General features: G+C 44.0%; 1 protein-coding gene across 1 annotated transcript in view; it reads right to left on the reverse strand.

Moving 5' to 3' along the window:
- Positions 1-26,273, reverse strand: part of NTN3 (netrin 3) — a 196,129-nt gene that overhangs the window by 49,114 nt on the left and 120,742 nt on the right. The window contains exon 3 of the mRNA XM_068244411.1: positions 10,789-10,977. Within this exon, the coding sequence (XP_068100512.1) occupies positions 10,789-10,977 (189 nt within the window). The remainder of the gene's footprint in view (positions 1-10,788; positions 10,978-26,273) is intronic.

Raw genomic sequence — 26,273 nt, forward strand, 5'->3', positions numbered from 1 at the left:
GGAGGGGGGCGCCGATCGTCGTTGGAACGGCAGGGAGGTGAGTGGATCCTCTTCTTTCCCCCCTGCCGCCGCAGCTGTCAAACTGATCACTACGATCCGACGGCGATCGTAGTGATCATGTGATCAGCAGCCATACGCGATGGCTGCTGATCACTCGGGGGAGATGTCGGCTGTCATATGACAGCTTAATCTCCCCCTCCGGGTGCGCACGATCGCATCGGGAGCAGAAACTGCGGGCCGGCGTAGATCCTACGCCGCATCAGGCTAGAACAGCCACAAGTGCGGCGTAGGATCTTATAGAGGCGGTCCTGAAAAGGTTAAGCAACGGGAAAACATTGTAGCTGCTCTGGAATGCAACACACTGTGACTGCCACTGCTCTACTTCTCTCTTCTCCTCTCTGTGATCGGTTGACTCAGTAGCACAGGTAGAAGCAGAGAAACCCTCAGGACAAACTATGAAGCACCTCCCACTCACAAACGACACACTCTCTTAGCACTCTTTGCAAAGATATAAAACTACCATGGCAGTTCTTAAGAAAGAAGGTGTGGCTGGCTAACCAACAAAACCTGGGTTTTATAGCACAAATGGTCAGTTTTTAGACGTATTTTCCTGTTACTCTTTTATAACTTCTGCTGACTGTGTTGATAGCGTGGAGTTTATTTTTATATCGCAGATAAGCTTTAATGTAAAGGTGGGTATTCTGAATAATTTACTACATTCTACTATGTGTCACTACAGTGCCTCTTTAACTACCCAATGACCGCGTCACGCCAATGGGCGTGACCGGCGGCAGCCCCAGGACCGCCTACCGCCAATTGGCGTCAAGTCCTGGGGCCGGCTACTTCAGGAGATCACATGCAGGCTGCACGCACATCTCCTGTTTGGGGGTGGAGCTCCGCCCCACCTTCAGTCTCCGAGCGGCAATTGCCGCTCGGGAGACTGTTAGACGGCGAAACCGCCATCTTTCTACTAAGTACAGTGCTGTGATCCACGGCAGCGCTGTACTGTGGACAGCCGTGTGACACGGCTGTCCCCCTGGGGCACCAGAGAGCGATCGGCTCTCATAGGCTGAAGCCTATGACAGCCGATCGCCGTGATTGGCTGGTGGGGGGTGGGCGGGAGGGAGAGGGAAAAAAATACATGTATTTAATAAAAATAAATAGCAATAAATATTTGTAAAAATCAACAACAAACAACTGGGGGGGGGGGGGGGGGCTTGGCGATCAGACCCCACCAGCAGAGAGCTCTGTTGGTGGGGAGAAAAGAGGGGGAATCACTTGTGTGCTGTGTTGTGCGGCCCTGCAGCTTGGCCTTAAAGCCAATTTGACTAAATATGGCCTGGTCTTTAGGGGGGTTTAGCACTGTGGTCCTCTAGAGGTTAAAACACAACTACGCGCTTTGAGTCCTATGGGAGAAAAGCGCTTTACAAATGTTATTGTATTGTATTGTATTGTATTGTATTGTAAAACCTATAGTGCTGTAATATATCATTACTGACTTTTTGCATGCTTAGCTATTAGCTACCCCCCACCTCTTAACAATTAACCTCCCTAGCGGTCTGCTATGAACAGTATAAACATGCATACACATCAATACTCTCCTGCACTGTATACTAGACCCTTGCTTGACACATTTTGGCAAGTTACAGGGAAAAAAAGTTTTAAAAATGTATTTTATCACTTTTTGCACAGAAATCCTGGGGAAATTGAACGCCAGGGAGGTTTTAATAAAGATAAAGTGAGTATGGCTGGAGGGGTAGTTTGAATACTTTATAGGCAGCTTCAGGCTTTATTTTAAGATCTCATTGGTGGTTGTTGTTGTGTAAAACCTGAATTTTCCGCTGTGACCCTTTTCCTTTGACTGGCAAAGAATGGCTTTACAAACGTAATGCATGTAATCTCTAAACACTTGTCTGCTCTGAAAGATAGGTTAGTATTTATGATTCAGGGCAAGATCTAGGTGTAGCAATGGTACAATGAGCTAGAATGAATTCATGCAGACAAGACCCCTTTAAACAGCTGTCTGTAAACCCCCTTTACAGCGGCTACCTCAGCTGCAGCTGTTTAGAAGTCAGAGCTGTATTTTCCGTGTGAAAAATGGGAGGAATTTAATCCAAATGGGGAAAGTCACAGCTGGTAGAGCCATTTAGCCAATAGAAACCTGGCAAAAGAAAAAGAGGAGAGGGGGAAGGGGACGCGTTAGGGCTCATTAGGAGAAACTAATTGCCACCTTGTTATGGGACAGGAAAAAAAAGGCGAAAGAAATTCTTTCCAGGATTTTTTTCTTTCATTTTAATGGTGGAAAAAGGAACGTGTTAGGAAGCTACAAGAAAAAATATAAGGTGAATGTATAAAGGAAGGGAAAGTAAAAGGGGGGGGGAGGAGGTAGGGGCAGCTGGCAGAAGGTGGGGTAGAGAACTACATTTGGAAACCCTAAGGATTTCAGGACTGACAGTATGAAGCATTCAGAACAGAAATGTACTCAAATTAGGTTTTTCATAAAAGGTGAAAAAAGATCAACTTTATGCAAATCACTTTATAATTGTATCATTATGTGAGCTTTTTGTCACCAGCATGTACTGATTACATAGGTTCTGCAACTTATTAAAAATCCCTATCTAAAGTAAAATGGAAAAGTAAGCAAAAGGCTAGTGCTGACTAGCTCAGCACTACAGCAGCGTGTTTCCACAGGTAAGACAGGTGGGAGATGTCCTACTGCAGCTCACAATGGGAACTGCAATAGCAGTCCAGAGGAGTCAGACTTGACAAACAGCTGAGGAGGAGACCATGAATTTAGGAGGGAACATATTCACATTAGATTTTTGTCTGAAACTATGATAAACAGGGCCATTTACATCTTGAAATCTGAAGGCAGAACATTTCTGGTGTTTTAAACTCTCCATCCACCAAACTGTGGGTTTGCTGTCAATCCATGCTGCATGTGTGCTCGCTGCCCCTGTTTCCTGGCTGGCTTGGCTGTCACCTCTAACTCTCGTGCTTACCATGCCCGCTCTTGCTATGCCCGCGTGCCCAAGCTTACCATCCTGGAGATTGCTGATGCTACTGACCACCATCTGTCACAGAGAGAGAGCTGGACTGGGCAGACTGGATGAGACTGCCCATGCAGCTCGCTCTGCTACATGCACAGAGCCAAACTGAAGAACAGCCGTCCTCATGAGGAATATTAGTTTTGTAAAATAATACCCTGAACATTGTGGGTACCCTGTGTTGACTAGCAGCTAGAGTTCTGTCAATGAACTTCAATAAATAATGTTAAAATACAAATAAAATTGATTATTCATTGAAGTTCAGTGTTTTTTTTTGTTCCATACATCTAGTGATATATGGGCAGATTTGACCAAGAGACAGATCTCTCTCTAATCGAGTCTGATCAGAGATACGGTAGATCTGTGACAGTGTTGCCAACCGCCTGTAAATTTATGGGCTTTTCGTAAATTTTGTTACAATTTTAGCTGCCCGTGAAATCCGTAAGGAATTCAGCAGCGTCCGTAAGGGCGGCCTGTGAGCAGGAGGGGAGCAGCGTAGAGAAGAGGGAGAGCTGTGGGATCAGCGGTGGGGAAGGGCGGACACCTCCCCCCCCCCCTTCCCTCACCTTAGGGCTCTCCCCCGCTCGCTCTCCCCTCCAGAACGAAGTGTTGTGTGGCGTTTGGCAGTGGGCGGAACTTACCTCCGTCTTGCTCCAACACACGGAAGTTTTGGTGCCGCTGCTCTGGTCTGGACAAGACCAGACTAGCGGCAAATCCATCCTAAGCCTGCAACGAGACAGAGGTAAGAGGTTCCGCCTGCTGCCAGCCACCGCACAACACTTAGTTCTGGAGGGGAGAGCGAGCAAGGGAGGGAGAGCCCCAAGGTGAGGGAAGGGGGGGGGGATGTCCCCACAGCTCTCCCTCTTCTCTGCACTGCTCCCCTCCTGCTGGGGGCACACCTGGCTACATATACTGGGCACATATACCCCTGGCTACATATACTGGGCATATATAATCCTGGCTACATATACTGGACACATATACCCCTGACTACATATACTGGGCACATATACCCCTGGCTATATATACTGGGGACATATACCCCTGACTTCATATACTGGCCACATATATTCCTGCCTACATATACTGGGCACATATACCCCTGACTGCATATACTGGGCACATATACACCTGGCTACATATACTGGGCACATATACCTCTGGCTACATATACTGGGGACATATACCCTTGCCTACATATACTGGGCACATATACCCCTGCTTACATATACTGGGCACATATACCCCTGCCTACATATACTGGGCACATATACCTCTGACTAGTGGCTACATATACTGGGCACATATACCACTGACTACATATACTGGGCACATATACCCCTGACTACATATACTGGGCACATATACCCCTGGCTACATACACTGGGGACATATACCCCTGCCTACATATACTGGGCTAATATACCCCTGGCTACATATACTGGGCACATATACCCCTGGCTACATATACTGGGCACATATACCCCTGGCTACATATTCTGGGCACATATACCCCTGCCTACATATACTGGGCACATATACCCCTGCCTACATATACTGGGCACATATACCCCTGCCTACATATACTGGGCACATATACCCCTGCCTACATATACTGGGCACATATACCCCTGGCTACATATACTGGGCACATATACCCCTGGCTACATATACTGGGCACATATACCCCTGGCTACATATACTGGGCACATATACCCCTGCCTACATATACTGGGCACATATACCCCTGCCTACATATACTGGGCACATATACCCCTGCCTACATATACTGGGCACGTATACCCCTGCCTACATATACTGGGCACATATACCCCTGCCTACATATACTGGGCACATATACCCCTGGCTACATATACTGGGCACATATACCCCTGGCTACATATACTGGGCACATATACCCCTGGCTACATATTCTGGGCACATATACCCCTGGCTACATATACTGGGCACATATACCCCTGGCTATATATACTGGGGACATATACCCCTGACTTCATATACTGGGCACATACTGTATATTCCTGCCTACATATGCTGGGCACATATACCCCTGACTGCATATACTGGGCACATATACACCTGGCTACATATACTGGGCACATATACCTCTGGCTACATATATTGGGGACATATACCCTTGCCTACATATACTGGGCTCATATACCCCTGCTTACATATACAGGGCACATATACCCCTGACTACATATACTGGGGACATATACCCCTGCCTACATATACTGGGCACATATACCCCTGCCTACATATACTGGGCACATATACCCCTGGCTACATATACTGGGCATATATAATCCTGGCTACCTGTTCTGGGGACATCTCTACCCCTGGCTACCTGTTCTGGGGACATCTATACCGCTGGCCACCTATTCTGGGGACACCTATAGACCTGGGGCTACCTATTTTTGGGGAACCACTGCTGTCAGATTAAGTGTATTTTTGGGAACTACTGCCAGATTATGTGTATTTTGGGGGAATCGCTGCTGCCAGATTAGATCTATTTTTAGGGAACCACTGCCATATTATCTGTATTTTTACGTGGATTTTTTGGTGAAATGCTGTAAGATTACATGTATTTTGGGGGAAGGGGGGGAAACACTATGGCAGAGCTCACACTTCCCCGGCAGACTTTTTACAGCACTACTAAAATCATGTATATTTGGCCCCACCCATGACCACGCCCACATTCTGTTGCATGACCACGCCCATTTTTTTTTTGCGCGCTGCGCTTGGGATTTTGTCAGTAAAAACAATCTTTTGTCAGTAATTTTTTAGGTATTTGTCCGTAAAAAGTAACGTGAAAGGTTGGCAACACTGATCTGTGGCTGTCCATACACCGCAGGCCGATGCCTGATTTTTTTTTTTCAGCATGAGATCTCTCAGGAATCAGCTTTGTGACGCTGCCTCCGGTGGGGTCCCTACAAATGTTCTATGTGCACCCAGTGCCCGTGCATAAAGATACTTTACCTATCACACCGCCCGCCGTACTTCAGCATTGATGCCCCACATGGCTGCTGGAGTTCTAGCACATGGGGCACGTGTGTGATGTCACATATTTATCCCACTTGCTATATGCCATTAGTCACGTGGTGGCGTGACAGGGGGAGTATTTTAATGCATTTGCACTGGGAAGGGGTGGGGGTACATATAACTGTTGGGAGGGATAGTGTCGATCACAAGTGTCACACGCTGGTACCACCTCACACGCAATCAGCCCGAGATTTCCCAGCATGTCTGATCCAAAATTGATTGAATAATCGATCGGTCATGCTTGTTGTGGCACCAATTTTCATTTAATAATAATCAAATTGGATGGTCGATCGGCTGCAAAATCAAAAGATGTATGGCCACTTTTAAACTAAGATTCTGGTTGGTAGTCGTATGCTAGGTACACACGATACAATTTTCTGGCAGATTTACCAGCCAGATCGATTTTTTCCAACATGTCCGATCTGAATTTTGATAGATTTTCCACTTTATTTTCCAATCTATTTCCATTCACTTCTATGAAAATCGATCGGAAAATTGATTGAAATTCATATTGGAGATGTTGGAAAAAATCAATCTGGCAGGTAAATCTGCCAGAAAATTGTATTATGTGTACCTAGCATAATTAGACTGTTACAAAGATGTTAAATGAAAATACTTTTGAAACCAAATGCCAATGTGAAATTTTGGGACTTTTTTTTTTTTTTTTTACTGCATTTTTTAATAATAAGCTGTTTACTTTTCTCCTGTAATTCTTTCCTCATCACAGTTTTGTGAACTATGGACCTTCATTGAGAGATAAGGTTGAGAAAACTGGCCTCTAGGGGGCACACTGAGCAGCTTTTCAGCTTTCTACTTTCTTGCAGGTTTACTTTGGCATTACCACATTTCTACAGCAGTCTACATATTTTCAAATGCATTTATGGCTCTATACCATCTCATTAGAGTGTGTATTAACGCCCCACAATTTGTAAATAAGTGATTAGTAGCAAACACCTAATCGCCTTACAAAATGCTAATTTCATCCTCTTACAATAATCTGTGTTGTAGTTTAGTAAGGCCACAGCTGAAGTCTGAAAGTCTCCTTCCCTCAACTTCACAGAAGTAAAAATATGACTGGCTTGGATCGGAGTTAAAGTGTACCTGAAGGCAAAAATAAAGTAAAAGTTAAAGTGTACCAGAGCTGGATTAAACTAAATGTTTTATACATACCTGGGGCTACCACCAGCCCCATATGCATGGATCGCTCCCACGCCGCCGTCCTCAGTTTTCCCGCTGCTCCGATACCGGGTCCCCGCACTTCCGTCAGCCAGAGTCAGTCTGACGTAAGTGAAGTGTGCTGTTTGCGTATATCTCCACAGCTGATGGAGAGATACATAGAGGGTGCCCTTCTCCTGCGTAGACTGGCACAACTGACAGAAGTGCGGGGACCCGGTATCGGAACTGCGGGAAGACTGAGGATGGCGGCGTGGGAGCGATCCATGTATATGGGGCTGGAGGAAGCCCCAGGTATGTATAAAACATTTTGTTTAATCCAGCTCTGAGTCCCTTTAAATACTTACCTCAGTAGACAGATGCCTCTAGATAATCCAACGGTTACCCTCACCATTCCGGCACTGGGACCCTCTGAACCTATTCACCAAGTTGTGAAATAGATTTGTGAGGCAGTGCTCCTGTTCATGTACAAGGGCGCTGGCACTGCGCAGGCGCAAGACGGCCCATGCCTGTGTAGTAGCATGGCTTTTTCCTCTGTGCTACTGAAGGCTGTCAGTGCAAAGGAGAGGAGGGTCCCAGCAACCAGCGGTGGGCTCAAGGATTGGAGAAGCCTCTGGATCAGGTAAGTATCTAGCTTTTCTAATTTCTTGCTTTAATGACAACTGATTTGTTCCTTCACACTTATACCACCTAGTTTTTAATATCCTGGAGTGGCTTACCTGACGACCTTGATTCCTCATTACATGAAGCACCTCTCTACTTTGACTTCTCTTTTTGTGTTTGTATTCTCTTTGGCATCCTTTCTTCTGTTATTTTCTGTGGCGAAGCAATAAGGGTTGCAGAGATCTTGATTGCACCAGGGCCCTTGGGCCAGAGGGGCCCCGTAGGGCCCTCCCTCAACTGCAGTATTAGCCCTTTATTGGTCCTCTGCTTCTAATGATCACTTATATAAATGCTTTGAATTATAATGATTAACAAGCTGTTCCCCATCCCCTTCTTGCACCTCTGATACTGTGGTTGCCTTTGGCAGGTTTTGGTGAGTATCAGTCGTTATGTATAGAGTACTGGGGGAAGGGGGGCAATGTAAAACTCGCACCGGGGCTCATAGCTCCTTAGCTACGCCACTGGTAATTTTACCTTTACTTCTAAATCTGTGGGCCTAGTTTACTAAGCTGAAGGACTGGAATATGAAATATTTTGCTTAGTATTCCAGTTGCAATCATGATTGCCAGGCTGGATGTGATTGCACCTTACCCATGCGGCAATATGCAGAAGTTACCGACATAGCTACCTAGTACCGGTAACTTGAAGGCTAGTGCAAATCTGGCTACCTGATACAGATATCTAAGGACACATGGCTATTTAGTGTTAAGTGTTACTTAAGTCTAAAAAAAAAAAAAAAAAAACAGTTACTTCAGTCACTTACCTGGGGCATCTTGCAGGCCCCCTGCAGTCATCCTGTTCCTATGCCGTCCTTCCACGACCCTCCAGCAAGTAGCTGCGACATGCTGAAAGCTGACCGGTCACGGCCAGTTGGAGGCTACTGTGCATGTGCAGCCCCGAGCTGTAGGCTTCCTGATCACGCTCCCATTGCTTGTTTTTCCAGTACTGTGCATGCGCAGAACACTGCTATGCACAGGGGTGCAACTAGAAGGAGCGTGGCTGGCCAGCTTTCAAGGGGCTGCTGCTGGCTGGAGGGTCTCGAATGCCGAACATAAGGAATCCAGTGCAGGAGATTTGGGCGCAGCCAGCACCACCATAGACCGTAATAGTAACTTCGGTGCCGTCAGAGGATGGAGCTGAAGCTACTTTTAACACACTGTAATTCGGCCATCCGCAATAGCTTGGAGCCAAACTGTATAATTCCCTACCATCCACGTGATAGTAGTATTTAGTAGTTATCTGCCGGGACTTGTGCAGGAGCAGGGTGAGCCATATATCGGCTGTATCCTGCATCCAAGTCTCCCGGCGGCCATTTCCTTCGTACTCCTCGGATGCACAGGATGACTTTACATTTCCTTTATTTTATCTGGGGGGACCTGGCTATTTAATTTTTTTTTATAAAGGGGCATCTGGCTGCACTACAGATAACTCACTTCCTATTCTGATAGAAATACATTTTAATAGTGAATAAGAGTCCCCAAGCGATTCAGCTTGTTATCGATGGTGATTTGTTGCTGCAGTTTCCCTTTGGTATTCAGCTGCTCATGCGATACAGTGGGTACAGACTTATCCCTAAACCTTACACTTAAGCTGGCCATACACTGGCCCGATTTCCCGCCGATCGACAGCAGATTCGATCACTGGGATCGAATCTGCTGTCAAATAGTTTGCGCTAAACGCATCGGACCGATTGATTTCCTCCTGATATCAATCGGTCCGTCGATCGCGCCGCGCGGGAAATTACCGTCGATCGCCCGCTGGTAGGGAGCGCGTCGCTTGCGTCGTATGATTCGGGACATTTTGACGCATGTATACATTACCTGAGGCTGGCTCCCGGGCATCCCATCCGTCACTGTTCCCGTCATGGCACCTACGCCATCCTCTTATAACTTCCGCTGTCATGCCAGTGACAGCGGAAGTACAAATAGAGGGCGCTCTATTTGAACTTCCGCTGTCACTGGTGTGATAGCGTAAGTTCTATGCGGATGCCGGAGCCGGAGGTGCCACATGACGGGGACATCACGCCCGGGAGACAGCCTCAGGTAATGTATGCCGGGCGGCGGGAGCGCCGGCAGCAGCAGCTCAGCAGATTGTGAATCGGTTTCAGGCTGAAATCGATTCACAATCTGTTTGCAGTAAAGGCAGCCATACGATCCCTATCTGATCAGATTCGATCAGAGAGGGATCTGTCTGTTGGTCGATCTGATGGCAAATCGACCAGTGTATGGCTACCTTAACTGTTATAATAACTTTTGACATTTATAAACACCCTAATTGTAAATCCTAAACTTAACTTCCATTCCTGCACTTGCTGAATCATATTACGTAATAAGGACAGCAACAAAGGAGAGACTTTGAATCTACATCAAGTCTCTGAGCGGTTGCTGCTAATATTATCCTATGTGACTGCTAAAAACTATGGCATGAGCAACTTGTTTGTGTATAAGCATGTATTGTAGTCAACTACTGCATTGTCTAGTCTACAACATTTCCCTTTCACCATAATCCTCATCTATGATTGTGAGATGTTAACTTTTTGTCCTGCAAGGAAATCTAATATGTGACTTTGGGCCAGATGCAGTAAACTACATAAAGTTGCAATGCGCAGGGAGCACCGCTTGTAAACCTGTTAGCGGCATAGGCGTCACTGCGGTAACTTGTACAATGCTGAACTGTGCTGAGATGCAAGAATAATATGTGACTTTTGCAAAAAAAAATTCCCAACAAATAAATAAAAATAACAAAACATTATGCAAAACAGTTTTCTAAAGCAAATGTAGTATTTTCACAGTTTAAAATTAAAATAAGCAACCTTCAAAGGCTTAGACACCTGCCTTACCTTTGCAGGCTCTTCGGTCAGTGATGGGCCGGCTGACATCTCGGTAGAAGCCCTCTTTGCAGTAGTGACAGTGCCTGCCTGCTGTATTATGCCTGCAGTTTAGGCATACACCGCCACTCTTCCTCCCCGACAGCTTGTACAGTTCCATGTTGAAGCGACATCGCCGGGCATGAAGGTTGCAGGTGCAAGCTGGAGACACACAAATGTTACAGTCAGAGTCTGGCTACTTTCTTTAGTCATCACCTGGATAACAATTTCACCAGTGTGGTAAGTAAATTTGTGCATTGATATCAGTGTTATTATAACAGACTATTATAGAATGCACCCGATAATGGTGTTTACCAGCTACTGCTAGTTGTAGATAACATCATTTACAGATTTGTTTATCATTTATCTTTTTTTTAATCATAATGAATGTCAAAAAACTTACATGTCAAAAACCTACATTCTAAGCATGATCTTAACAAAGGCAGTTTTTCAGAGCAACCAGTCAGACTTGAGATAAACAATTATATTTATCCTTCTACTCCTAAAAATGACTTAAACCCATTGCATACCAGTGGTGCCTGGCCCCTTAAGGACCAGATACTGCTGGTACCACAAAATGGTGCTTACCAACGAATTGCTGCACAGCCCTACCACTCTCACCAGTCACACCGCTCTCCCAACGCCGCAGGCCCTTTTCTCTGCTGTCGCTATGACGACAGAGCTCCGTGGCGTATGAGAGAATTCGCCGCCGGGAGACTTGGGCGCAGGATACAGCCAGTATGACTTATCCTGCTGCTGCACAAGTCGAAGTGGCGTTAATTACTATTCCCCCTCTAGGTCCACGTGGATAGTGGGGAATGAAATAATTCGGCTTCCAGCAATTGCTGGAGGCCGAATTACAGTGTTTTAAAAGTAACTTCAGCTCCATCTTCTGACGGCGCTGAAGTTACTCACTGTGCGCCGCTATAGCAGTCATTCCTATTACAGTTCATGGTGGCGCCGTCTGCGCCCAAATCTCCTGCGCTGGATTGCCAGTGTTCGAGCTCCGTGAGCCGGTCAGGAGCTGCTTTCACTGGCTCCTGACCCTGTCCATCAATGTAAGCCAATGGGATTGGCTCAGAGTGATCACAGGGTCAATGAAATCATCTCCTGACAGGCTCATAGAGCTCTGTCATCATACTGACGGTAGGGCGAGCGAGCTGTAGCAGGGGCAGAGCAGCGGGACCGCGCGGCGGGGATGTTGAACTCTACATCCTGTCAGAGCCGTGCAGCCCACCAGCAAGATGTAGATCAACTAGCACGGTCCAGAAAAGGTTAGAAAAAGGTCAATATTTCATGTATTTTATCTCTCCCTTCCCACAGAAGTTGTATTCTGCAAGTAAAACTTTTATGGCTGTAATTTGCTTATCAGTGTACTATATTCCTGATAAGGTACCAACAAGACAGAAGCTGTCCCTTCCATGCCTAGAAATTAACTCTTTCAGGCAGCAAAAAAAAACCCCAGCCCAATTATTAATATGTTTGGCACGTTTATCTCATAATGTCACATATCGCCTTGAGTGCACTTTCAAGTGTGCCCAAACTCATCCTTCTTCCCTGCTTTTGTTGGTAAGTAAGCAAGCTGTTTCTAAGTACCGTATATTCCGGCGTATAAGACGACTGGGCGTATAAAATGGCCCCCCAACTTTTGCAGTTAAAATATAGAGTTTGGGATATACTCGCCGTATAAGACTACACCTCTTCCAATACACACCAAATTAAATAAAAATCCTATTCTGGAGCTATGTATGAACAGATACTGGTGCTGTACTGTATGTGGTACCCAGTATATAACAGTATACAGGTGATTTACTGGTTGCATTGGTCAACTCTCCCTGTTTATCAGAGCAATATGGAAGAATAGATCGCGCTGTGTCCATAAAACACGCCTCTTTCACCCTTCTGGCCCGCCCTTATATCCTATTTGCCTCCTTCTCTGACTCTCAGATCTCACACATGTGCACCTGCGCAGCTTCACTACAGTCCTCAGCAGGGAGATCTGAGAGTCGGTAACAGGATAGGGCATATCAACCGGCATCAATGACACCCCGGCGTATAAGACGAACCCTGACTTTTCAGAAGATTTTCAAGGGTTAAAAAGTAGTCTTATACGCAGGAATATACAGTAAATGTAATGCGTACCAAAGAAAAAAAAACCTCTTTACTTGCCTAATAAAAGCAATTTGCCTTTATTCCTCATCGCCCACAGCCCCCCTGCTGATGCCACTGCCACCGATATAGCCGAGAGCTGCCTGAAGTACCACAAGACTCCTGTCCGACTCCCTGGCCCTCTTGATGACAGTCCATGCCCACCTATTTGTGCACAGCCTATGGGTGGACATGCTCACAGGCTGGCAACTTTGTAGCTTCCTCATGAATTTAGATGAGGGTGTGGAGAGAGAGGAAGTGGGTCATGGAGGCCCCTGAAATGTATGAGAGTGGAGGAAAGCATCTGAGAGAAACAGTAAGCCTTCGCAGATGTGACCTCTACTGTTTCTCGGTGAGTATAGGGAAAACATGTTGCTACACCAATTGAAATTAGAATTCCTTAAAGTAGTATAAAACTCAGCATTTTTTCTTTGCTCCAAAAGATTGCTCACAGCATAAAATGTGCTACTAGAAAAAAAAATGGTAGCAGAACAGCATTCAAACACACGATGCAATTTTTACATCATTTCCGGCATGTCCTATCTGCTCTCGATCGAGAATGGAATCCATTTGTCAGATTATTACTGCACAAAAACGTTCCTGCTCACGATCAGGAGCAGATCGGACATGCTGAGAATGATTGATCGACCTGTCAATCTGACAGGAAAATTGCATTGTGTGCACCAGTCTTCAAACTCAGCACATTCTTCTTCATTGGAAAGCTTATTTCTGAATCCAAGAAAGTGATCACATTGCCTTTTGTTTACATTTCCTTATTATCCGCAATTAGTAAACATTCCTCAGCTGCATGCTTAGCAGAGGGTGAAAAGGGAGAGAAATGCTCACTAGATAGATTTTAATATACAAATATAGCATATATATGATATAATGCAATGACAGTTTTCAGAGCAGATAAACTGTATTATGGGGATCTGTAAACAAGCAATATTAATTGTGCACAAAAGCAAATATCATAATGTAGGGGAATAAAATTTGGAAAACCTGTTTTCATTGAATGTTATGTCAGAGTTTTATCCTGTTTCAAGGCGTGGTCACATACAGCAATGCTACACCCCCCCTCCTGACACCTAACCTTCAAACTCCCATCTTCTGCTGCAAATAACGTAAATACAAAAAACTGCATTTCTAAAACAAAACATTTTAAAATTATAATTTACAAAATTATAATTCTCAAAAAAAACAATAATTTTCAAAATGAAAAATTTTGGTTGCATGGCCGTGCCTAAATTTCTGCTTTTGGCACTTAGTCATAGTCAATATTTTGTATTACCGCCTATGGGCCGCCCAAATAGTCCATTTGCTGCAGTCTCCCAAATTTCCTGCTTGCAACTCAGCATTGCCCAAAAACAAAGCTCAAATTGGTGATGGACATGTCTTTAGTTTACAGTGGAAGAATAAAGAAGTTCTGTTTTATCCAGGGCCGGTGCTTTCATAGAGGCAAAGGAGGCAAAGGGAGCAATTGCCCCAGGGCCCCAGATCCTGTGGGGGGTTCCCAAGGTGCCCCCCTCCCTTCCAGCTATATTGACCCATGAGAGCGGGGATGCTGTGTGTGTACACAATATAGGAGGAGGAGGTGAATAATGGGTACCCCAAAAAGGCTTTTTAGGGGACATATGATGGACACCCTGTGATATTGTGTGATGGGGGGGGGGGGTCTGGATCAGGCCTGGCAGATGGCTCAGGGGCCCTGGGGTTGATTTGGTTGCAAGGGGGGCATCAGGCCCCAGGGGTCCATTGTAGCTAGAACCGGCTTATCAAAGCATGGTATGTGTACCACTATTTGTTTTATATTGGATCATAAGAACATATTGACAGATCACCTGATTAAGCATTAAAGAGGCGTGCGTTTGTACTGTATGGATTCTTACTAGCATATGTATCTGCCAGCAAGAAAGTACAATATTCTGTCATCACACAGGAGAGGAGCAGTAACTTTCCGCATAAACTGTGTTTCAGCACAGCAGAAGTAACTGATATCTATATACTGGCTGTCTTCTTGCTGACCTGGCACACTGAACAGCACAGAGCCTCTGGGCAATGCACAGCAATCTAGAGTGAGCCGAGCCCTGCCCAGCAATTCTGCAGCACCACCCAGACATCATGAAAGGAAAAGAGAAGAATCTCTTTTAGCATCAGTGAAGTATAAGGGGATTGCATTAACCAACCATAGAAATCTCCTTTGGGGGCCAGTATCTCCTATGGGAGCCAGGGTCAAGGGGGACCAAGTTGGTTCTTAACTTTCTATATACCATATTATTTTGTGCTAAAGCTACATACACATATACAATGTCTGTCATCCAAAGCAATCTTTAAAATTGTTTCAAGCAGCAGATGAAGTGTGAGAGCTGTACAGACTTACTGCCGGGCTCCCAGCTGAGTAGCTTATTCTGCTCTATGGAGAAGAGATGGAGAGGATGTACAAGTGGCACCCTACTGTGGGAAGTTCTGTTGAAATTCCCAGAGAAACAGCTGGTGTCAGACAACCGTGATCTGTCTTGGAGGACCCTACAGGGGAGACCAGTGACATTAGGGAACACCGATACACACCTTGTTCAGACAAGACAATGAGTTACAATCATTTTGGCTGAGATAAATCCAAAGTGATTTTGTTACTTAAAGAGGAACTCCAGTGAAAATAATGTAATAAAAAAAGTGCTTATTTTTTACAATAATTATGTATAAATGATTTAGGCAGTGTTTGCCCATTGTAAAATCTTTTCTCTCCCTGATTTACATTCTGACATTTATCACATGGTGACATTTTTACTACTGGCAGGTGATGCCAGTGGAAGGAGATGCTGATTGCTTTTTTTGGCAGTTGGAAACAGCTGTTAATTCCCACAATGCAACAAGGCTTTCACAGGACCTCAGAGCTGTGAAGAGCTGACATTTGTGGGAGGGGTTTCACCTCAAAATCAGCCATACAGAGCCCCCTGATAATCCCTTTGAGAAAAGGAATAGACTTTCCATGGGAAAGGGGGTATCAGCTACTGATTGGGATGAAGTTCAATTCTTGGTTACGGTTTCTCTTTAAATGTATATTGTTGGCGTGGGGTTACTTTATATGGGAAACTGGGTTGTACGCTGCCATGTTCACTCATCTTTGGTGGAAGGAGAAGAATCCATTAGCTAGGGATTGCATGAAAATTCTGCTGATTTGTGTTTATTCCTGAATTTATTAGTGTGTGCAATGCATCATGGGAGTTGGCTGGATTTATGATAGATGGGTACAACTTGATAAATATTTAATCTGTCATCTAATAGTGTTATCAAACAGGTATTTACTGTATATTTCTGCTGGGTATACCACTGATAAAGTGAATTCAAGGCAGATGAAAATAATCCACTACTTACTTATGAAGAGGGAAGCCTCTGGATCCTCCATTGGCTTCCCACATCCTCCCCAAGACCACCCGCCTTTTGTCTGGGACCCTGTTTTAGATTGTGACAGTGCTCCCCTTTGTGCATGAGTGTGGCCGTACTGCACTTATGTAAGTACAACCACACCTACACAATAGGACAACCAAGTTTGAGCAACTATTCCGACTATTGGACTATTCAGAGGCTTTCCTCTAACTAGGTATTTTTTCTATTATTAGCATCCATTTACACTAGTAGTAATTTTGTGTTGAACTTGATTAACCAAGTTTGCATGGGGATTATGAGAGGAAATGGAGCACCCAGATCAGTGGAGGTCAGCTTGCTAAATATAGAAGCCTTCAAGCCCTGACTTTAGCCAACGGGACACATGCTGTAATATTTTTTTTTGTCAGTTATTTAATCTCCAATGGTTCCACCCTTGTAAGCTACACCTGGCTGCGGCTCCTGGAAACCTTTACCAAGTGCCTTTTTAACTAACCAGTGGCTTCTCGACCTCCATACAAAGTTTTCAGATGAAATCAGAGTGTTCTGACTTGGAGGACACAAGATATCAGTTGCTACATCTAGTAATTTAAAGCCACGTCGGGGAGCAATTTAACGGCTATAGGTTTTCCTGCTGCAATCACTGGCTGAGTCCTGCTGGAAAACCATGTCCAATTTCCATTGTTTCTCTGTGATATAGGCCAGTGCTGGCGCGGCGTGTTTGTGCAGCTTCCAGCGCTCCCGTCCATAGCAGTATTAGCGTGTATTTGTACTGGCAGTTAAGGACAAGAGCTTTACTAAAACATTTTTATATTTATTCAGTCTGTTTATATTATTTAACTTGAGTTCATCTAGATAAAAAAAATGAGAGCTACAAATGACTAATGACAGAGCGATTAGATCTGCCTGTCAGCAAAAAGGATTCTGGGAGGGCTGTATGAAATGTGTAGATAACACTGTGCTGCAGAGGTGCACATTGCATGCATGATGCTGTGACAGGAGAACAAGGCACACCACAACAGAATCAGAAGCACCCAGAGTACAGATAGTCCCCTCCTTACAAAAGCTTCTCATACATACAAAGTTGTCCTTATGGACAAAATGTTCTGTCCTCTTCTTGTTATTACACATTTTGTTGTTACGGTAAAGTATTGAATAAACTGTTGTAAGTACCTCCTGGTATGAAACCTCTTAGTAAACGGGGGACTGCTTGTAAAGTATAATAAACAGGGCTGGATTTCTGGAAAGGCCACAATGGCCCAGGCCTTGGGCGGCTGCAGTCCAAAGGGGCACCTAAACATGAAAGAGGGGTTGCTACATATAAAAGAGGAGGTTGAAAATGGAGATCAACTCGTGAAAAAGGGCAAATGATGCCTAAGGGAGCTGTTCATGAAAGAGAGGGGCTGCAGTACACACAGAAGAGGGTCTGCGTTGCGTAATATGTTGGCGCTTTATAAATACAAAAAATAATAATAATAACCGAATGGGGGAGAGGGAGGGAGCGCAGCTGCACATACAGAGGAAGCCATTGCATGCAAAAAGTATAAATTTAGCCTTGACAATAAACTAAAAGCTATGAAACATTTGAAGGAGGTAAGGTGAGAGGCTGTGTAACCTGGTTCAATGCTCCAGAATACGTATGTGAAAAAAAACACACACAAAACACACAAGAGGGAACAGGGAGACCCTTATGGTGTAGTAGGTTAATAAAATGAGATTGTGCAATAAATATTGAATAGAGTGCTCACAAATCCAGGCTGCAGCATGGCAACCATGGTAAAGACGTTTGAGTGCGGTGGGTCAAACCACCCTCTCAGCCAAACTGCACTTCCCTCAAGACACTTATATTGACCTGAGAAAGTGGTTGTTACAGTAAAGTGCACTGTCCAATGTGTGTTTTATCCCAATAAAGCTATTTTCCTGTTAGATTGTGTCACCAGTGTGGTAAGTATTCTTTACCTTTTAAACTTCTTTACCTTAAAACACCTCCCTCTATCTTTAATTTGAAGGTGGTAAACATTTACTTAAAAAGGACACCGCGCATTGACAAAATGAAGGGCACATTTTACTTGGTCAAAGACTACTTCATCAGGTAAAAAAGTCCTTTAGCGTGACTCTGTAGTGGATCCATGCATGAGAAGCCACTGTTACATAGCCACTGCTATATCTTATTACTTTGAAAATCTTTTCAACAGTAGTATGCAGTCACATGGACACTGCAGTTCTAACAGTCACAGCTAAACCTACTGATTGCCCTATGATTATTCCTCACCTCCTGTCTTCTAATGACTGATGCTGTCTGAGGCTAGATTCACAGTGCACGTTAAAGTCGCACCGCAAGCTTACAACGCAACGCGCCCAAAAAGTGGCAACGCAGCGTTACCGGCGCATACAGCAGATACAGTAAAAAATACAGGCAATGAAAAGTATGTCTCCAAGTCATTACTGAGCATGTGCAAACAGTCCAACGCAGCTAATAACGTGTATAACGCACTGCATGCAGTACTTTTACTTAACGTGCAGTGTTAGACACCAATGCAACGTGTGCACTGTGAACAGGGCATTGATTTTTCATTGCAGTGAGTTATTCTGCGTTAAATGTTGTTTTAACGCGCGACTGTAATGTCCCACTGTGAACTTAGCCTAAGCCTCTAAACCCTGCAGGAGAGAAGACAGCATGAGTCATTAAAAGGATGACTAAAGGGGCTATAAAAATTCCATAGCAACACAGGAAGAACATGTTACTGTTTGGAAATCATGTTACTGTTAGGAAATGAATATCCTGTTACTGGCAGAAAATGAAACGAGGACCCCAGTTCTGTTCTAAGCTACTCATACCAGAATACAGGCATATAGTGGTGGCCAGCTGTTCTCAGAGAAACTAATGATTAGGTGTTTTGAAATATTTTATATGACAGTTATTGTTTTCCCTCTAATAATCTTATTGCCTTCCCATCTCTAAAAAAATGAACATACATGCTTTGGAGTACATGTTTGTAGCTGTAAGAACAAAATGCTTTTTTTACCCAGGGATTTACACATCCACTTCCAGACACCTGCAAATGTCTATGGGCAGCCATAAACTTGATATATTTGTTTGCTTAAAAGACAGGAAACAAAAGACCGAGAGCCAAATCTGGTGTAGTATGTTTGACCAATATGAGAAAAATTGTAGTTGAGAATATACTCACAAGTGTGGGTCACCACGCAGGCGACCACTGAAATAGCAGGTGGGGAGAATTATAACCTGACCCCACTCAGGTATAAAAAGTCGCTCTCTATAGGAAGAAAAATGGGGATACACCCCTCCACCAAGGGTGGACAAAATGTAAAACTGGTAAAATAGAGGCGCCAAAACAGGATAAGATCAATTAAAATCCGGTTAAAAGGAAGGGGTGGGTGGATCCACTACCTTCACCAAAATGACCAGGCCAAATCCAAGCCAAAAGTAAGACAAATAACGTATTTATTGGTCTCCAAACATAGTGCATAGCATAGCACTATGTTTGGAGACCAATAAATACGTTATTTGTCTTACTTTTGGCTTGGATTTGGCCTGGTCATTTTGGTGAAGGTAGTGGATCCACCCACCCCTTCCTTTTAACCGGATTTTAATTGATCTTATCCTGTTTTGGCGCCTCTATTTTACCAGTTTTACATTTTGTCCACCCTTGGTGGAGGGGTGTATCCCCATTTTTCTTCCTATAGAGAGCGACTTTTTATACCTGAGTGGGGTCAGGTTATAATTCTCCCCACCTGCTATTTCAGTGGTCGCCTGCGTGGTGACCCACACTTGTGAGTATATTCTCAACTACAATTTTTCTCATATTGGTCAAACATACTACACCAGATTTGGCTCTCGGTCTTTTGTTTCCTGTCTTTTAAGCATACTCCTTCCTCGTTGCCACGTCAACAGAGAGTTTATACCGATTGCAGCCGACAACATGGACTTTATTGATATGCGTGTCACTCATAGGGAACATCTGCTAGCCCAATTCAAACCTCTTCCCACGACACCAGCACAAGATGTTCCCTTGGACCCACCCCCTGCGATTACCGAACCAGATGTGGATTTAAGACCCATCTTCAACAAACTGGAACAAGCCCTAAAGGATGAGTTTTTCAACATTGCAGATATAGCCATGCAACAAACATACATTGCAGAAAAAATCTCGCCTGATGGCATTCGAATAAAAACACTAACGGCTTTTCCCAAAGATACTGTATTTACAGAAGATTGGTATATTTATCTCGAAACCTGTACAGGGGGGATGATGGAGAGGATAATCTCAAAACGCACAAAGTTAGTGGAGGAACTCCAACCCACTATTCAAAATCACAAAGATATATTGTCCACACACCTCAGAAATAAACAGTATCATCCACTCATGTCCAACTTGGTAGCACGTCTTAAGAAATTCGAGGCTGACACTATAGACACTAAATTAAAGAAACTTAATCGCGATAGATTAGCCTATGCCGAAAATAGAGAAAGGGAAAGGAAATCGAATTTTCCCCCCTCCTTCCCTAGACTACCACAGCACCCCATACCACCTCCACCACCACTCATGAGTCTTCACATCCCACCCCCCTCACTACCCCCACCTCCACCACGCTTTCCACCCTTCCCTCCACCCCCGTGGATCCCCCCTCCTGGATTGGTCCCTTCAAATACACCCCAAGTCAAAACCCCTTTACCTGTAGAAATTAAGGACCAAAGCCTACCAACCCCAAAATTCAGTTTCGCACATTCTGGCACTTCTACCAAAGCTATGTTTGAAAAAGACATAACGAAAATTTTCTATCAGAACCCCAAGCCTTTCCCTCCTCCGAAAAAGACAGGGCTCTATAAGAAACTGCAACCCGTCAAAACTAAGCCCAAAAAACAAGTCAGTTCACCACTGACCCCCTCCACTACCACAATTAATAACCATTTAAAGTTCGACAACACACCCCATTGCACCTTTCATAATGGACACCCTCCAGACACATTGGCCATTTCAGGTCCCCACCACACGGGGGAGACACCAATTTCAACTCAACCGACACACTTAGCCCCCAGCGACGAGCAGACAGATGAAGACGCATTAGGACTCTCGCAGTTCAGCGTCCACAATACACCGCCCCCCACATCATCTCCACCCATCAGATGCACCCCTACCATGGGCCCACAGACGAAACCTAGTCTTATCACTAACCATTTCAGCCCAGCCAACACACTAACGTCCTCTTTTTTAGACCTACCCTCCATGATCACACAAAACACCCTGGTCCTACCTTTATCCAGCCCAACCACATCGAGAGTATTCCTCCAACCCAAACACAAACTCAAACGACTGCTCCCAGAGTCAGAAAAAGAGGGAAAAGAGGGACAAGAAAAAAGAAACCGCACACAATCACTAACACGCTAACAGAACATTCCACACAAACACGTTGCATATTCAATCTATCTAATCATACATTATCCAAGGCAGAAACCCAGTTATTAGAGAAAGGGCTGTCCTTTTGCCCTACCAACACGTCTCAAATGTCCAAACTGTTTGCGGAACTTAACTCCTATATACGTAAATTAACATTAAAAAGACATTTTGCCATTAAGCAACATCAATCCACTCTATCAGACACTGCCAACAACCTCATCCTCACTAATAATGATCAACATCCCACCTATCTGGTCAATTCCAATGACATGGCCACTGAAAAATTCATCACCACTCAGTTGAAAGGCAGATCCAGGTTCTACCCCACAGCCTCAAAGGGTAACTTTATCGAAACCTTTTATACGTTAGTCCTCAGTGACCTTCAAAAATTAGATCTCGACTCCCAACCCCCCAGGTCCAACCTTACAAAACCGGAACAAAAGTCTCTCAACTCAATTAGAAACAACCGTGAAATCATTATCAAACCTGCAGACAAAGGAGGGGGCATAGTGATTCTTAACACAGCAGACTACATTGCAGAATCCCACAGATTACTGAATAACCCTCTCCACTACACGAAGCTCAATACAGATCCCACTCCTACATTCAATCTCAAGCTCAAATCTTTCATTAACCAAGCCTTTTTTAATAACATGATCACCAAAAATGAACGCAATTTTATCATTAACCATCATCCAAAAACTCCATTTTTTTACTACCTTCCGAAAATTCATAAAAACCTCATCAATCCTCCCGGCAGACCTATTATATCTGGAATAGATTCTATGACAAGCAACTTATCAAAATTCCTCGACACACATTTACAACCGTTAGTACGATTATTACCATCCTATCTCAAGGACTCCCAACACCTCATTAGTCTACTGAAAAACGTCACATGGAAGACCGATTATTGCTGGCTAACATGTGACGTCTCTTCACTATACACCAACATCCCACATTCCTTTGGACTCAGGGCACTGGACCATTATCTAGCTACCAACCCCAAGATGCCCCTCACACAACAACACTTTTTGACAAATTGTGCAGAATTCATCCTGCAACATAATGTATTTGCTTTTACAGATAGTTTCTACCATCAAACTACGGGTACAGCCATGGGGAGCTCCTTCGCACCCTCATATGCAAATTTAGCGATGGGTTATTTGGAATTACTTAAATTCAACGAACAAAGTCCTTATTTCAAAAATATTGTGTTCTACAGAAGGTACATAGATGACCTTATACTTATTTGGAAGGGCGAGCTCACCCTTATTCCAAGTTTTTTAGAATATCTTAATATTAATCCAGCAGGTCTCACCTTTACTACCCAACATCACCCCACATCTATAGAGTTCCTAGACCTGGTGCTCTACACACAAGGGGCAACCATCCAGACCAAAACACACTTCAAAACAGTAGATTCGAACAATTACATACATTTCAACAGCTTCCATCACCGCCCGTGGACCACCAACACTCCCTACTGTCAGTACCGCAGGATCTTCCGTAATTGCACAGATCCTTCTATGTTTCAAATCCAATCGACGGTTCTAACAAACAAGTTTTTGGAACGAGGGTATCCAAAAAAACTTATTCAAGACGCCAAATATAAAGCTATGGTCACCCCACACATTAATGAGACAATACACAAATCTTTGGACTACCCGGTTTTTCCACGATTCATCACAGGATACAGTACCCAACATACGCAAATTCGATCCATTTTAAAAAACAGATGGGAAATATTATCACAGGACCCACATTTGAGATCCACTTTACCCAAAGATCCCCTCCTGACGTTCAGAAGGGCCCCAAACTTACGTGGACTTTTGGCCCCCAGCAAAATGAGATCCGATTCCACCGTGAATATACCCCATACTGACTCAACTATTTTAGGCTCTTCTCCATGCAACCATCCACGTTGCACAGCTTGTCAGTTTGTGGACACTACAGAAGGATTCTGTTCCACTACTACCAACACATCATTTCACATCAAACATAACCTAAATTGCACTTCGAAAAACATTATATACCTTATTTCTTGCCCTTGCAGATTACAGTATGTGGGACGTACGACACAACTGGCTAGAGACAGGATTGGACAACACAAAAGGAATATCCTCAAAAAATACCCCTCACACAGTGTGTCCAAACACTTCGGCACCCATCACAATGGTGATCCCAAATTCCTTAGGGTCACGCTCATTGATCGCATACAAACCACAGTTATTTCTGAGGCGATACGGACAAAAGAAATGTATTGGATCCAGACACTAAGAACCCTCGCTCCGGAAGGGCTGAACGAAGTGCTGGAAAAACTATATTAAGCCAATATACCTATACGATTTTACTACAGTCCTCTCTTTTTAATCATACCTCCTTTTTTATAAACTTTGCAACACTTTGTATTTTATGCATTTTATGTCTCCTTATGTTTTTATGTGTATTTAAGTATATCCCCCCATTTACAGGTACTAAGATTATACTAAATGAGAATAAGGGAGCACACTAAAGGTTTATCCTATCAACCATCAATGCCTGACCTTTACTAATAACAATAAGGGGCATCATGAAACTCACATACAAAGTATTTAAGTTGAAATGGCTAAAGAGAAAACAACCCCATGAACTCCTTTAAAATAAATATATATCACACTCTAAAATTGTTCCAAGATATATGCAATATAACCTTTAACCACTGGATGGCAGTAGTACTTTTAGATAGCTTCACAGCTATATTTACACTAGATGTTACAGCGATATACGCTGTGTTTACCAACACTACATCTTTTTGATTCACCTCCTGCCTGAAAACTGTTTCCTCCTTTCATAGAGGTACATAGTATAAAGATGTGAGGTCCCTACTTATATTTACGTCTATTATGCCATTTAGCAAGTAGGGCAAGTTGCCCTTACTAGATATGGGGATGGGGGCGCTTACCATCGCCTATACGCATGCGCCACCATCTCTTGGTATTACCTCTGACATCCTCCCCCATTCAGACACTGACGTCACGACGCACACGCTTCAGGCGTAATTGCGTCTTTTAGATGCGACCTATCCGACACATCTTGCGGCCCTATCCTCGCCTATGGCCAGGGTACTCATGACGCATACTGCGTCCCACACGTCACAGCAGTTTCCGGTTCTCCAAGTCGTCCGGCGGGAGATTCAGCCTCTTGCCACTATACAAAAGCACCTGGAAGAGAGCAGTCTCGCTCTACAGAGGCGCTCTAGCTCTTGGATGCACCAGCATTGGTAAGTGATAATGGTTTTTTCTCCCCATCTCATTGCTTTCACATGCCGCCGTGCATGTACAACATTTCATTCAACTACTGTATAAATTGATACGAACAATGTCTGCTACAGAGGTTGATGGACATTATACTTTATAAGGTCATGATGAATACATGAGTCTATAACTTAACAGGGGCACCTTTATCGATTTTACAACAAATTGTTCACAGTATCTAATGGAATTTTGATGTGGATCGTTATAAGACTAATGTGATTTAATACTGTAAAATTGCTTGAGTACCTCCTAGCATCGTTCTCCTTTTTCTTCCCTTCAGTGTTCTCCTACCTCAAATTGCCTGATGAAGCGGGATGTGTGCCCGTGAAACGCGTTAAAAAAAAAAAAAAAAAAAAAAAAAAAGCACTATGTTTGGAGACCAATAAATACGTTATTTGTCTTACTTTTGGCTTGGATTTGGCCTGGTCATTTTGGTGAAGGTAGTGGATCCACCCACCCCTTCCTTTTAACCGGATTTTAATTGATCTTATCCTGTTTTGGCGCCTCTATTTTACCAGTTTTGATATATTTGTTGTTCATTAATGGACTGACATTGAGGACATCTGCACTTACAGCTAGTATTTGCAGTTTGGCTATGCAGGACAAAGACCGCGTCCAAAACATGTTAGTTATAATAAGTACCTACAGATGCAAAAAAACAAGAAAGCTTTTCCAGCTTGAGGGACCAGTAGGCAAAACCCTTGTGGTAGATTAGCAGAGCAGAACAGCTACTCAGCATGCTGGCTTGGCATCTCCACTACAAATGGTTATTAGTTACTACATGCTACATCTCTTTATGGAGGTCCGGGGAAGTCTGGCCAATGTTCTAGGGCCTGTTTCCTCTGTTCATGCATCACTTGAGCAGCAGCCATACTCGCTGTTCTGTCCCAAAATCAAGACAAGACAATTAACATTTATATCACACTTTTCGCCTGGCGGACGCAAGGTGCTTGAGTTGTAACCACTAGGGCATGCAATATAGGCACTGGCAGTAGCAATGTTAGGAAGTATAGCCTCAGTACTCCTTGCTGAATAGCAGAACAGGAAGAGCCGAGATGTGAACCCAGGTCACCTGTGTCAGAGGCAGAGCCCTTATCCATTACACTGTCCAGCCCCTGCCATAGCAAAAGCATGCAAATACGACTAGAGCCTACCTTGTTAGAGTCTTGGCACTGGTAAATGTCCCACTATTGACGACATATTAGTATTT

This window comes from Hyperolius riggenbachi, chromosome 7 (assembly GCF_040937935.1).
Source record: "Hyperolius riggenbachi isolate aHypRig1 chromosome 7, aHypRig1.pri, whole genome shotgun sequence".
Classification (NCBI taxonomy): Eukaryota; Metazoa; Chordata; class Amphibia; order Anura; family Hyperoliidae; genus Hyperolius; species Hyperolius riggenbachi.